Source organism: Gavia stellata, chromosome 6 (genome assembly GCF_030936135.1).
Source record: "Gavia stellata isolate bGavSte3 chromosome 6, bGavSte3.hap2, whole genome shotgun sequence".
In the NCBI taxonomy this organism is placed as follows: Eukaryota; Metazoa; Chordata; class Aves; order Gaviiformes; family Gaviidae; genus Gavia; species Gavia stellata.
This window is the reverse complement of record NC_082599.1, coordinates 10574207-10590195: the sequence shown is the minus strand read 5'-3', so window position 1 is coordinate 10590195 and position 15989 is coordinate 10574207. Positions and strand designations below refer to the sequence as shown.

The following is a 15989-nucleotide window of genomic DNA, read 5'->3' as shown; positions in this document are numbered from 1 at the left end:
AGGCTGAGTTAAGACCCTGCTGCATGAAGTTAAGTAGGTGCACGATTTTTTGCAGGACTGGGGCTAAAGGGCAGTAGTTACTAATGCACCAATATGAGCTTACTTTGCATGCAAGTTTTTTTACATGCTCATGCGGCTCTCAGATTTGGACATATACACGCAGCCAGGGTAGGCATGTGCGATCATGTCACAGATATGCTACATTAGATATTCCTTTGTAAGTGTAAAAGTGTACCTGAAAGCTTACTGAAGCTGTTTGGGGAGGAGGTCAACTGAAGCTTACTATCAACGTGAACATATGTTTTTATTTTTTGTTTTGCATTATGAATTTAGAAATTTTTGTTCTGAAGATAACGAAGATCTACATAAAAATTTCAGAAGTGCCATTGTATTTTAGGAGCTTGTGTTGGTTGAAATCATCTTCTCTCTTCATCTGCATCACTTGGTCTATGATTAGAAAGTGTTAACTGATCCCTATAAAGACACTTTTCATGTCACAATTTCTTACTGTCTCTGATGAGGAATTGAGACATTTTCAAAAAGTTTGTTTGATTTTGGGTGCCTGGATATTTAAATGCTCAGTCTGAGATATTTGGGGGCTGTTTTTTAGAAGTCCAGAGCAAATTCTTTCTGCTTGAAGTTACTTGAGCTGTTGTTCTGGCTTAAATTTTCAACTAACTTGTGATTTTTGTCTTCAGTATCTTTTTTCCTTTGCTGAGTGGATTCCTTATATCAGGCATGATATTTGAAAATGTGTTTCTTAAGTTAAACATGCAAAATCAAATAAAATGTTAGCTATTCTGTAATGGTATTTTATGATTCTTAAGGCCCAGGTTTTTTAATTGTATGTTTTTGCATATTTGTATATTTATATTTTAAATATTTTTACCTGTAACTGCACCTTTACATGTTGAAAAAAATGTATGTTCTCATTTTTAAAGGAGGTATTTAAAGAACAAGCTTTGTATAAGCACTGCTGGTGGCACAGATACCAGAATTAATCATACCAACATAGTATCAATGAAGTATTTTGTTCTTTTCCCTTTCTAATTTAAACAGTTAGGCAAACTGTTTACACAGAGAGACTAGAAACGTTATTTCTTTGTTCTGTGATCCAATCTTCCTCATTCCAACTTCGTACTCAAAAGGTCTCTTCCTTGACTTGCTTTCTTCATGCTATTTGTGAGTGCAGAGTCTTCACTTTCCTTCACTTCCCTTCTGCTCTTTTTAGCTATTTCTCTTCCCAGTTATCCATCAGTGAAAGTTCACTCCATCTCCCCACCAGATTTGCTGTATACATCTCCACGGAAACCATTTCACAACCGTGGTTCAGCTTCTGCTCAAGTATGGCTATGTGTCCATTTTTGATGTGATAATCTTCTATTGTTTCTTCTGTTAGGTTCCATAGAAAAGTTTGTTTCTTACATTTATTTTGATGATGTCTGTTACTTCAACATAACAATCTACCTATGTCAGATTGGTCCATCACCCACTTTTCTTAAACTTAAACTTCCTACGGATCACATGTCAATGTGCTGATTCCTGTCCCAAGCTTTTTACATGGCCCAGGGTATCAACCAGGTGTAATAAACAGGCCAAGAGAGATTAACTCCTTCCAGAACACTGCATCCATAACCGCTGAAGTGTAGTAGGTCCATTATACAAGTCAAAAGCCATGGCTTGAAGTTGTTGCAGTTTATGCCTATATGCAAGAGCAAAGTTTATATCCATTTTTCACCTAATGGTACCTATTTTAAGGTAAAGCATGGGAAACCTGGACTTGCTATGGAAAATAGAGTATTAACTCCTGGCAGGGCAGAATCCTTTGATGTTTACTTGAACGCAATTTTCTGTAGTTTATACAGACCATGGCGCTGCCGCCAGGGATTGTTTAAAGATTCAATTATTCATTCCTGATACATCTTCTCAGTGGTTCTCCTCCCTCTCCCTCCTCCACTTAATACCAGCTGTTGCTGAGCTGTGTTGCTTTTTTCCCCTTTTGTGTGCTCAGTGAAGCAGTTCTGACTGATACGGAGAAGAGTGACTGACTCCAGAGAGACCTGGGACTATTCTGCTGTTCCTTGTCTAAATGCACAATGTCATGCTTTAGCAAGTCCAACAGAAACTCTTGGAGCTTGGCATCACCTTCTATGGCAATACTTACTAGATGTATTGCTTCCTATTTTTGCAGAGACTTAGCTGCAAAGATTCCCAAGAGCCTAGTTGCATGGTGGGCATCAGCCACTCCATTTTACCTTGGCTGAAAGGCTACTCCAGCAAGAAACCGTTACAATTGTTTCCACTCTAGAAAATACTTGTCTACAAAGCATTTGTTTTACTTGAAAGTGTAAGGCAACTTTCTTGGCATTTACAGCACAGCTGATATCCGTAATGAAATCCAAACTGCTCCTGATTTGTCCTGACTGTCTAGATTTCACGCTTAAATTCCAGAGACACAGTTTCTAAACCTAATTTCCCTTAAACTCGCATTAGATTCTTCCACCCGTCAGTGACTACGCCTACATTACCAAGCAGTGTGGCCCACTAGGAATGGATTTGTAAAATGTCACAGTACTTACTTTTTAGGTTTTACTTTAGACCAACTGTTCAGGGGTCCAATGGACCAAATGCCTGTTGGCAGGGGAGAGGGCTACATATGCGTCTGGAGGAAGCTTTTTCCAAAAGGGACTCCGTTCCTGAGCTCTAACACTGCTCTGCAGTGTCTGCGGCTCTTCATGTCTGTCATCTATATGATCATGTGGTCACATCCATTATCTCTATTTAAGACCAAACAGATGATTTAGTTTTGGATAATCTTTTTTCCTAGTTTTTTTGGCAGGCCCCTCTAAAACCTGTTATGTTGATCCGGTGCCCAGTATTTTTGTGCAAGTGCTATTAGACACTTAGCAATCAAATTCCCATTTACTGTTTTCAAGTTGCCTAGATCTGAACAAAGATCATGGTCAGCTCAGTGTCTTCTCTTTCCCAAACTGGGCAAAGCTTTTTCATAAAACATTGATGATGCTTTGTCCGGGCTCATCTTGTTTAACATTCTTACTACTGGCGAGCAGTAGTAAGCGGGACTGGAGGGGGACCAGTTTCAATCATCTCACTAGTGACCATTTCTTGGAAGATTATGTCCTTTTTGGTAAAAGGAGGAAGAAGAGCCAGGTACCATCTAACTTGAGCCACTAGAGCTGGCCGTTAGACCCAGGATTTTCTGTATACCTTTCTATTCATTTGGGTTTTTATGTTGACTTCGGCTTGATGCAAGTTTTTTCTTTCAAAGACTCAGTCTTTGAGCTGGAGATAGTCCAAACTCCTGTATATTGGTCATTTTCAAATGATGTTCAAATTTGTATATGTTGTAAAAATAATAATGATAAAAAAGGCAAGAGTCTTACTCTCGCTTTTCTAATGGTGTGAGACCACTGCCAGGCATCAGACTTCCACAGTTGTCTGTGTCCCTCCAGTTTACTTCTCCAGTTCCTTATATTCTTGGCATAGCTCCTCTAAGTCAGCAAGTGCCAAGTTAGTTCCAACTTTCCTGGCTTACCTATTTCTTTGAAAACTTTCTAGCCTGCAGGAGTTGTGTTGTCAGTCATCTCATTGATCTGTTTTGCCACAGGGCTTCCTAATCTGTCCGGATACTCTGTGTTTGCGGCTCAAGCAGAGATTTCATCTCTGCCTGCATGTCATCTCTTAGACTGCTCTGGAAATTTTCCAGCTACTACTTTAATTAATTTTGAAAAGCCTCCAGCTGATTTAAGTCTTCTTTTAATTTCATCTGGTCTTGTTTTCATCTCTTTTTACCAATCACTATTTCTGAGAGATACTTCCTTCATTGATTCTATTTTGGTTCAGTGGGAATTCCACCTCACGATTCCCTTTCTTGAAGACTGGATGCCTCTCCTCACATGGTATTAATCCATTTTTACCTGAGTGTTTAAACAATTTGCCAGGTCTGTGGGTTGTTTTCTTCTCAGCTGGAAAGAGAATTCATCCTCAGGATAGGGTTTTGCTTTGATATAGTTCCATTTTATTTACAAAGAAAGTACAGAGTTTTATTTCCTTGAACAAAGACAGAATCAAATAACAGGCAATAACTTCTTTTTTTCCAAGCATCATTCACCCAGTGTTTTACCCCCAACCTCTTTTTCAGCTTTTCTTCTACCAGGATCACAATGCTAGTTTGTCGAGCTGTGCTGGTGGTTTATTTCTTTTACACATTTTTGCTGCTTATCTGGATTAATCATCTTGCCTTGATTAATGCCTCTCTCTGCATTAAGCATATCAGTTTCTGGAGAAACTCATGGGTCCATATGCTTCACGTTTCTCTTGTTTTTGATGATAACTTCTGTAATTTCAGTTATCAGGCTCCATAAAAGAGTTTGCTTGTTTCTTACATTTATCTTGAATGAAAGGTGATGATTTTGTCCAGCAGCTTCAGTGAGATTTCACTCAGCTCTTTCACATAACACTATTAAAATTCAACATCTCTTTGAACATAATTCAAAAGAAAGAGGATGTAGAACATTTCTGATCTATAGCAAGTTTTCGCAGCAGGAGTTCCATGTTGTGAATAATTCTGGAAGCATAAAATTTTATTATTTTCCGTATGTGCTGGGTTATAATGCCATGAAGTATTTGACATGAAGTACATGTCTTAACTTGCAAAGTATTCTAAGAAGCAATGGATGATAATATGCAAGAAACTATTCCTAGGAGTTAGGATGTTTAGAACCAACTGTCCTTGCACTGAAAAATTGTTCTTAATTATGCCAGTTTTATAAATTGCATGTCTGATAAGGTTCGTCTGTAGGAGGCCATAATTTTTCCCTCTGGAAAATATCCCACATTATGCCTTGCTTTCATAAATCTACCCACATTTGCCCTTCTTTCCGCTCCCCCTTTTTGGAGGGGAGTGCGTTTTCATGGGGTTTTTTATTTTGCCATATTAAGTGAAATAGAGGGAGGGATCAGGCAGTTGCTGCCAAGTGACTTAAGAGGATATGCTTTAGTTGCCTTAGAAAATGAAATCACATACAATATGTATTTTTGTAAGTATTTGTTGTCTTTCTGCGATGTCCTCCCTCCATGACCAACATAATTAGTAAGTATATGAACATTATATAACTTCTACAGAAGGAGCAGAGAAATATGATTTTCCTCATTTTGCAGACATTCAATAAGGCTTAAAGCACATACAACAGTAAATCATGAGATTAAATACAGTCAACACTTGTAGTTTAGACCAGAAAATTCCCTGGCTTTTGCCTGAATAGATCTGTAGCTCAGGCTAGACAGTTCCCCAGATGCCTTAGTCCCTGAAGCGTTCCAGTCTGGCAGGGATGACAGAGCAGATACCACTCATGAACAACACTGAGTCGGACACAGGACGAGGAAGGCAGACTTCAGGTGCTGCCCCTTTCTGGTTAGGATGCTCCTCCAGGAAGCGAGAAAGAGCTTCATCCTACCTGTTCTGAATCAAACCCATGCTTTTCATTACCCCATCTTTCCTCCACTATTTGCCAATACATGAAATACTCTTGAAATTGGGAATGCTCTTCACCCTTCTTTTTAAAGCTGGGCATCTATTGCCAACAAACAAAAAGAAAGTTCACTGGAGTGGAGGTTTACACTGTTGTGATTACGGGGAGTGGGGAGACCTCACCTCTGCTCCTTTGGTTAATTTCTATTTTTATTGCAAGACTATTAAATGTAAAGTGCAGAAATAGTCCCAAGAGTAAAGACCAGAGCCCTAGTCTGAGCCAGGGAGTTCGGTTGCCATTTGCTTTTTGTTGCCCTCAGTCCTGCATTTCTTAATCAAAACTCTTTTTAGAATAATTTTCCTCTACCCATATTCAGGAGTATATTATCAGACTCTGTTCAAAAACTGACTATTGTTTTCCTCCCGGATCACATCGACATGTTAAGAACCCAGTTCCTGAGTTGCAGTCTTCAGGACATGATAAACCTTTGCATGTCTGTTTGGCAGCACTTGCTTTTCTTTTCCAGTTTTTGAATTCAACAAAAGAAATACAAAATACTGTCAGTTGATTGTTTCCTGTGTAAAAAGGATTAGTCATCAGTGATCTCCAAGGTCAAATCCCAGTGGGCAGAAGACCATGTCCCTGTAGCTGAATGAGTCTCCCTGCAAAATCGATGTTCCAAGCCCATGGGCTGAGTAAGAACAACTGTACCAAACCCTCTCCTGTTCTAATTGCTGGTTTCTGTGCTCCCAGTTCAGCATGTTTTGTGAGTGCTGAAATTAATTTACAGACTAAATTATTTTTCTGCATTTTGTTCTATGCAGAACACAGTGCTTTCAAGCAGTCTTGATTCCCAAGTTTTATTTTCCTTGCCTGGAATGGGACTTCCTGCATCTCTAATCAGTTCTCACCTTCAGAAAGAAGAGCAGATGAAAAGTGACACAAAGCAATTCAATGTGTAAAATATGCATATTTTAATTTAATAAAAGAAAAACAGCAAGGGAGAGATAGGCACAGAACAGTAGCCCCTAGAGCTCTAGTAACTTGTCAAGCCATGTGAAATAAATATAGCATTAGGAATTCCATAGGCGTTCAGTAAAGGAGCGTGCGTTTACCATGCTCACTTGTAATTATGGTTCTGGTTGGAGAACGTACTTAGAAGTGGTCCTTTTAAAATTTCTGTCCCTTTATTGTTTAGGTTCCACCTTTCCAATACTGAAGTGAAAAGCTAATTACTGGTGATTTTGGTGGACTGTCCCTCGTTAATGTGGTTTTGCCAGCACTGCAATACTAAGTAGCGCTCGTATTTAAATTATTTAGTAATAAGGCTTGAGTTAGGAGTCTACTGAGAAGAATAAGAGCAGTTTATGTCTCTCTGAGAAAGCAGAAGTTACTGCAACACATAGTCATCTTGAGTTTGCCTTTCCCATTGACTTCCAAACAAGTGTTGCTGCAACAGCAGGGACGTAACACATGAAGCCAATCTGACGGCCTTGTATTTATATATGGTCCTCTCTGAAGCTGTCTTTTCAACTGCAAGAGTCAGGTGATGTTTTTAATTAAACATAGATTGTTGATCACTAATTTTTCAACCTTAGCTGTTCGGCACAGATATGACTTTCCAAATGGCAACTCTGACTGCCAGATTTGACTCATTTCATATCAAAATGATAAGTCATTTTCAACCAAAAGGTTTCACAAAGAAGGTTGCTTTTTGACTGGCATACATTGTGACGTTCTTGTTGATAACAAAAATTTAAATTCCCCTGCAATTAATTTTTTTCTGTTAACCCCCCCCCTTTATATTTTTAAACCATTAAAACATTGGATTTTGGTTTTAAGATATTCCAGAAAATACCATTTTCTGACCGTCTGCATTCAATCCAGAGTTTCCTATTTCCAACGGAGAACTTGCAAGAAGTCACAGCTGAGTTAATTACTTTCAACATATGTAATGGGATGAATATTATCTGATCCAGCAAGCGTTAGTACCTTGCTTTGTTGTTGTTTTAGGAGTTGTGTTTATTCATGTTGATGTTTGATGACCATTAGAAATTATTTGGGTTTTGTTTGCTTGTTTGTCTGCTTTTCCAAATAGTTACAAGACTGAAAAGGTGAATTCTTTAGTTTACTGGAGATCTCTCCCAGAAAGCAGCTGGTATGATTAGCCTGTTATTTTTAGTGAACAGGCTGGACTTATCTGATTATCCTGGGTTTTTCTACTTTTAAGTCATCACATTTTAGAAACTTCTCCCCCAGTCCCCGTCAAAAGAAGCGTGTGTGGTCAGAGCCCATGTCTTATCATTTCCTCATCATTAAACTAAAGAAGAAAGTGGCTGAAAAAGGGGTTTGGGGTGGATCATTCATTATAAAAAGCAGCTTAGAAATGATGAAGTGTCTGAAAAAAATGAAGTGATTCATATTAACCATTTTATTTACAAGCTAGTAAACAAGGAAATTTCAAAATACAAGCTTTCAAAAACTGGTGTTTTATTGGATTTGTGGCAGTGTTGTGGCACTGATTCTCCTATTTGTGACTTTATTTTTCTCCTTACTTGAAAAAACAATTCTGTGCTCCTTTGCAAGTAATTCGTACTAAATATAATTCATCCCTATGCAGAACTCCTTTGTATGGGACTGGCATGCTGGATAACCACAGCATGAGGTCTCTACACGTGGTGGATTTCATCAACAGGGAATCCTGCGGATGCCAAACGCACTGCTCATCTTTGGGTTGCAGGATTCAGCCTTTAATTTGCAATAAATGGAGAGGGATGGTGTTATTCTTGTCTAAGAAACATTTTGAGAATGATGCATAGAACAGAACCTCATTAAAGATCATTAACATGTTACTCTCTAGGCATATAGGCTGAAGGTAGGCATGTCACACAAAATTATACACTGTCTTCCCTTTTCAGCAAAGCATGCATTGCAGAGCCCTGTAGTGAGCTCCTATATGTAACTCAGACTTTATCACTTCCATTCAGAAAACTCCATTCACCATTTCTTCTTCTCCTGGAAGTATTACCATAAATTACAAACATGAAACTGCCTGTGCTAAGTGATCTAAATAAGTTTAGGTTTATATATTATATATATTATAATGTATTATATATATAAATCTTTTTATATATTTAGTTTTTATAGACATTTAGAGTCTAAGGCTTAATTTCTCTGGGCTCTACCTAAAAAGAAAAACCTCTGCCCTGAGGACCTTATATTCTCTTTATTCTTATATCTGGACACCCTGAGCACAGCAAAGTGTTAGGTGTTGGGAGATGTGGCTTCTGAAAAACCCATCACCAAGTTAAAGATGGGGCAGTGAACAGGCAACAGTATAAAACTGTCGACTGCCTTTGAATCATCCCACTTCTACGTTATTTGGAAAGAAATCCAGATAACAGCCTCATGGTCTGATACTTAAGTTCTCAAGGAAACAAAGAAAATGCTGTAGTCCTCCAGTCACAGGCTGTGAGTCTTAGTGAAAATCCCATCTCAATGGTAAGCACAGGAGATGCAGTGACAGTTGCTTGTAAGAGGGATGACGGCACTAGATTGTATTGCTTTCATGATTTAGTAGATTTGACTTCTACATTTTCACACAGTGACCTGAAAGAAATATTACACCCCAGAGTAACTTTGAAATTGTTTGTTTAAATTAACTTTCATTTGGATTTATGCTTAATGAAATCTTCAGAGATGCAGACAGCCCCTCTCTAATGAAATGCTGTATCTTTGAACCAATGAACAGGGTTGCCAAACTGTAAGGATTCCTCTCTAAACGAGTGGGCTTTTATAATGTTACACTTGGGTGGCACAAGCAGAGTGCTAGATGATTAGTTTATGGTCTAGATCATTGTATTTTTATTACACTCATAAAAACTGTGTTTCTCCTCATTTTCGTAATGGCTTCAATGAGCTTCTATACCTTCTAGAGGCACATTAAATCGTTATGTGATGAAAGTACTGATTTAGTGGGGCTAGTTTTAAAGTAAGATACATGTTTTGAATTCTTATCTCTGTCTGATCGCTGACTAAAAAAGGTGAAACTATGTTAGAATGAATGAAATCTGTATCATCTTCCTTACAGACAAAGAAGGTTTCCAGCTGTGGCCTAAAACAAATGCAACACAAAAAAGATACAAATGATAAATCTACATCTGTCTATAAAACAAATTATCTATCAACTTAAATGATTTTTACTAGTTTTGTGGCATTGGGAGATTTTACCAGGAGGATGAGTGGATTACAGATCTTTTTAGTTAAATATCTTTTTAAGGGAAAAAAAAAAGAAGATAAGAAAGATTATGTTTATTTGTTACATTCAACTGTCATTTTTTTCCACACTTCTGTTCAAAATTATAAATAACCCTATTCTGTGCGAGCCCTAGATTCATTTCTCTAAATAATTCTAAGCTGATTTTAAAAGTTGTTTTAATTTTGTTGCAAAATGAAAAAAAAAGGAAGAAAAATGTTATTTGTTTCTCTATATGCAAGCTATTCTTAAAAGAGAAGACAACATCATTATCTATGAATGGGAAACTTTTTTATTTGATATGTAATTAAAAAAAATAATCCTTGAATTGAATGTATCATCTCATCTTTGCACAGTTTAGACAAAGGCCTTTTTTGTTTACAAAATTTACATGTCAATACAGTTGCTTATAAATATTTCTGTCAAATAAACATAACCCTTCACAAAAAGAGCTGCTTACTCTTCATTCAGTAATTTTATATGCTAGCAAAAAGACAATGAAAGTTGTATGCAAATATAACATCAATGTACAGCATAATAATAACAACAGTTTTTAGTGATTATGCTGCTTGGTATTAATTCATAGGAGCCTTTTTGTTTAGCCATGGGCTGTGTTTGGAACAGAGATACGCCAGACCAGAGCATCTCTGCTTGTTCTGCTGTTTGTGGGAGACATCCACAAATGCTTTAGTTGAGGATGCACTGGATTCCTGTATCCTCCTCTGTAGCTGGTCTAAATTATTAAGCGATCGTGTGGTTAGTGAAGATACACTGTTTTCCTCTGTTCCTGCTGTACCTGTGTTCTGTGAGTGCACAGTCTGCAGCAGGAGTTGGACTTCCCTTCTATCTCCAGAAAAAAAAAAGGAAAGTAAAAGGGGAAAAGAGAGATAGAAAAGGGGGGGAGGGGAGAAGAAAGAGTAAAAAAGTTAAAGAAAGGAAAAAAAAGAAAAAATAAGGAAAAAGAAAGGAATAAAGAAGTAAAAATGAAAGGAGAGAAAAAGGAAGGGAGAAGAAAGAGAAAGTAATGCACATTTACAACAAATATTTTATAAATGTGCTTTTGGAGGGACGATTTCTCCATCTGAAATGTTTCTGCAAGAACAGATTTGTTTTGAGTTTTTCCTGCCTTTTCCTCATTACTGTTGTTCAGATGCAACTTTTATTATTGTTTCAGCAATGCAGCACTTTAATAGCTTTTGCTGTGTGGCAAACCGTAAAAAGACACAGAGTTGAGGACACGAACAGGTTTCAGTACATGTGACTTTAGTAGGTCCATGCTGCTTTGGTATTAAATATCAAATCCCAAATAGCTGTGTGTTCTGCAAGCATCGTTCAGTGTTCTGTGGATCTAAAAGTTTGACAGAAAAACAGCTGAACATGGTACCAGGAATGAGGAGAGATTTTGTGGAAGATCTGAACTAAAATCGCTGGAAATTCTTTAATATTTCATGGACGCCTGCAAAATATGGTGCCAGTTTATTCAGGGATTTGAAAGCAGCTGCAGAGTAAAAGTGTCTAATGAAAATGAAATAAATTTCCTGTGAATGGAATAAATTTTGATTGTGTGTCTGAGTGCAGTAATTATACATGTCACGCAGTAATTAGGCAGTCACAATGTGGCCACGGTGTCTTTCTTTGTCTGCAGATGGTCTGGGAGAACGGCTGTGTCGTTATTGTCATGCTGACACCCCTCGCGGAAAACGGAGTCAAACAGTGCTACCACTATTGGCCAGACGAAGGGTCAAACCTCTACCACATCTATGAGGTACCTAAACAAAATATCTGGTTGTAAACGTGACAGTAAGTGTACGGGTTGATTTCCTACGGGGCAAAAAGGTGTTTAAGCTGATCTAACCTGGAGGTTGAGCTCAGGGCTCTTAAATATTCTTCATGTGCCTTCAAGTAGTTTTAGATCTACGAAAAAATCAAGCGCGGTTTTAATAGCAAGGTAGTTTCCGCTGAATAAAATCTAGTAAATAATGAGCCAAGTATTACAATGAAAAAAGGACAACAATTTTGTTTTTGAAACGGTTTTGCAAGTGGTTAAAATGTGAAACCATGTATTTATATTTTATAGGAAAATAGCATTTTTAGACCTAGTGAATTTTGCCTTAGGAAAACCATATGTATATCTTGGAAGAAATGCCTCTCTACAGCTTTAGTAATTAATGCTATCTATTTTTACCTATTGCCTCAGCCACAACAACAAATATATATTTGTATTTTCTGCTTTATGTTTCTAGCTCAAAATACCATATCACCAGTTTTGTTGAAATGTACCATTGACAATGGTTGTCAGATTTTTCCAGTTGTTCAGCTGAGTAGAGGAAGACAATAACACCACAATGCCAAATATGAAGAACAGGAAAATGTGAAGAAATATTGTTACTTAAACTAAAATGTGAACAAACTCATTTTCTGAAAAGATGTACTCTGAAAATAAGCTGCATTTTTTAATGCTTATGTTTCCACGTAGCAGAAGAGACTGACTTTTCACTGCTCATGTGAATTCAACACAGATTTTTAAGACCACTGACAGCAGCCTGGGCAATGCGTTGTGGGCATTTCCAAGTAGAAAGTGACTGGCAGTCTAACATATTTTCAGGCAGTGTCTTTTGTATTCACATAACAATATAAAGTTTCAATTTACTGATTTTTTCTTTTGCATTAAAACTGTCAAGAATTTTTTTTATGCTTTCAATAAAATAGCAGTGGCAGCTAACCCCTTCCTGACAACTACACTGATTGCTAAATTAAAAAATAAGTATTTTCCCAGCAATGGCCAATTTGCTAATAAAAACAAAACTTTGATGCAATTCCTTCATCCTAGAGATCTTACACCTGCAATCCCAAAGATGTGGCTTGCAACTGAAATGGCTGATCTCCGTTTGTTTCTTCCTGTGGGGCGTAGGTAAACCTTGTCTCTGAGCACATCTGGTGCGAGGATTTCCTTGTGAGGAGCTTCTACCTGAAGAACCTGCAGACGAACGAGACCCGCACAGTGACGCAGTTCCACTTCCTCAGCTGGAACGATCAGAGGGTTCCTGCTTCCACAAGATCACTTCTGGATTTCCGCAGGTAAAGCACAAAGTATGACAGTTCATTTCAGACGATACAGATCTGAGGAACTAAGCTAGTCCTTTTAATTGTCTTTTAAATATTTCTGGTTTGAAAGGGGGGGGTCCTCAGCCTGTGATGCCACAATGCTAAACTAACACAACAATCTGCAGTAGGTTGATTTTTGGTGTTGTCTCACACATAGATGTTGCCTGGTTTTAAGACATACTCATTTCCCATTTAGAGATCGATACCTTTCCTCCCTTTGTACAGCTCTTCAGTGCTTCTGTATTTCTTTGTTTTCCAAGTATTTATCCATTCTGCAACTCCTAGGCTTTTTGTGTGTCTCCCCTATGATCCTTATGGCAGGAATCGCACAAATAAATTATGTAATATGAGCACACTTGAAAAAAAAATCACAATGGAGTCATATGGCAATAACGGCATTCCCATGGGAGCCTTTGCTTGTAAGGATCAAACAGTGAGGTCTCTAGACCTTCTTTGGCTGCAGGAAGGTGGAAATTTGAGAAGGCAGATGAAAGTGTTGACAAAGCATACCCTCTGGAATTTTAAAGAAAGTCAACGTGGCTTTAAAATACAAATATACAAAGGCAAAACCTGTGAAAGTCCTTGCCACCTTCTCTAATGTTTGCTGTGTCTATCTAAATTTTAATTTGAGAATTAAAGCCATGCATGATAAATACTGGAGCGAAATAATCTTCATTTGATTGCAAACCGTGCCCAGTGCATCGTGTGTAGGTGTTAGCGTGTATCAGCTAATCCACAGCCATGCGCTTATGACTAATGAAAAGAATCTCCAGGAGGTTTGGGGAGTTGGTTCTCAATCCGCGTGTTTTCCTCTCTGTACTACAGTATTATCTACAACCCCCCAAAGTGATTATAAGGGGCTCAGTGCTCAAAAGGTCCAAACTCGTTTCTTTCAGTAAGTGCTGAGAGCTCTGACCGGTGCCAGTCAGAGTTGCGCATCTACACCTGAGGGGAGAAGCTGATGTATATCCGACCGGAGCTGGTTGCACAGTTGTCTGTTGGCAAAATTTTACCCTTAAAAATTTAGGACTAAATGCCAGCCTTCATCTATCAATATTCTTGTACATATTGCAAGGTTTATCAAAGCAGACAGCCATCTCACACCGTGCAGGTCAAGTAATGGAGTACAGCTGTACTGAGTCAGTAGGAACTGTGGCTAGGTAAGAATATAAGGATATGCTACAGAATCACAATGCAAAAGCAATAGTGGAGGAAGGAAGCACAGCCATAGGATGGAGCTGAAATTGTAATTGAATTTTCCAGGTTTTCTTCTCTGGGTTCAAACTTTCATGTGATTTTTATAGGTTGCTTTCCCTTTGCTGGGGGTACTGTGGAAGCTGCCTGTAGTGAATTTCTGTAGTGAAAATTCTGAATTGCTTCCATTAAGCCATGAGAGGCTGCAGCACGGAGCCAACGCAGCGTCCGATTTTGCCCTTTTTGAAGTTAGTGGGAAATCTGCTAGCAACTGTAACTAGACTATAAATGAGGCTGTACAGCCAGGACATCTGAAGTTTGGAGCACCTCGACTCCAACTTGCTTCAGTACAAATTGAGGTCCCTGTGTGAACTGCAGGATTAGGTCTACAGTAAGTCACAGTTCACATCGCCAAGAAAGCACTGCTTAGAGTGACATTGTGTAAGGGTTAAATAGCCATGTTGAAGAAGTGTTGTGCAATACTTTGAAAAAGAAAAATTATAGCTAGATGAGAAAAGTAGTGGAGCTGCCATTCTTTGTATTAAAGCCAGTATGGGAATGAACCTGTTAAGATTTAATTGAATTCTGAGTGTTCATTTAATATGTATTCACAGTCCAGTGTAGGGTACTGTAATCATTTGCTACGTGCAGATTTTGTACAATGGACTCATAATACTGAATGCATAGTAAAATTCCACCTGAAAAGGAATTTTGGCATGCACAATAGCTGGTCTATGAATCTCAGTTTTCTTGGTCATCTGATGTTGCTGGTTTTTTAACGACAAAAAAACTAATGCACTATTGCTGAAATAATGTATTTGGAATTCATGTATACAATACATGTTTTGCACCTGCAGCTTCCTATTTAAAGTACAAATTCTGCTGGGTTACCACAGCTGAGTCACAAAGTCCCCAGAATAAACGTCTTGACCGCGCTACCATACTCGTAGTAGGGTAGTGCTAGGAAGGGGCTGCTTTCATTTCTTTTAATCTATCTATGTTTTTATGTGCATTCAGTCTGTTTGTATATATATATATGGATATGTGTGTATATTTATATATTCACATACATATATGAAATTAAGCATATACATAACCAACCCTCTATTTTTTATAATTCATCACCAAGAAAAATTGGATTCCCAAAATTACCTTGCCCAGAGTCTGTGGAAATATGGATCTTAAAATTTTTATTGAAGTAAATTTTGCAAGTCTTTTTGAAAACTGAAAGCTTACATTTTTCTTGCTGTGTATCAGACAGTGTTTCAGATGATTTTGCATTTAGCAGATACATTAAACTTTGCGGAATAATCTGTCATACTTTCATAATGTAGATATAAATTGCCAAAAAGAGATTATTCTATATGTTTAAAAAATCTGTGCAAATGACAGTCCCTGAGAGGTGAGGCTACTACAGAAACCACTGGTCAGTTTTAAATGCTTCTGGAGTCCTAATTTCATTTTGAACAATAGACCAATCATTATTGCTCTGGACTAGCTTGTTAGTCATGCACTGATATGTGTAATTAAATATTTCTTGAGCCCAGAGGGAGCACATTTACACTTTAAAGAGGGACTGCTAAGCTAAAAGATAATTAGCATCACATGTGAGGGCTTTGCTTAAAATATATATCTATTATGCTATCACTTCTCGCTGCGTGCAATGGCATTTACTAACACTGCTCACTTTAAAAATGGACAAATTCTTATTTTGCCAGCTAATTAGCGGTTGCCAGTGTCATTTTTGTGATGTTGCAGCTAGTAATATGAGCCCAGTTGCATAGTCACAAAAGTGATCATTGGAAACTGTGACTCTGCTGCAGGGACAATGTGGGAAACCCCTTTTCTGAGCCTCTAACGACCTCTGACCTTTGCTTGCTGATGGTTTGCATGATGATTTCTTTTTCACTCAATGAGCCAAGGGTTGGTTTGTATTACTAATC

At 37.9% G+C, this 15989-nt stretch overlaps 1 protein-coding gene across 1 annotated transcript in view; it reads left to right on the top strand.

Annotated features, from left to right (window-relative positions):
• PTPRN2 (protein tyrosine phosphatase receptor type N2) overlaps window positions 1–15989 on the top strand; it is a 674672-nt gene that overhangs the window by 632251 nt on the left and 26432 nt on the right. Inside the window, exons 18-19 of the mRNA XM_059818647.1 lie at window positions 11393–11512; window positions 12659–12825. Of these exons, the coding sequence (XP_059674630.1) occupies window positions 11393–11512; window positions 12659–12825 (287 nt within the window). The remainder of the gene's footprint in view (window positions 1–11392; window positions 11513–12658; window positions 12826–15989) is intronic.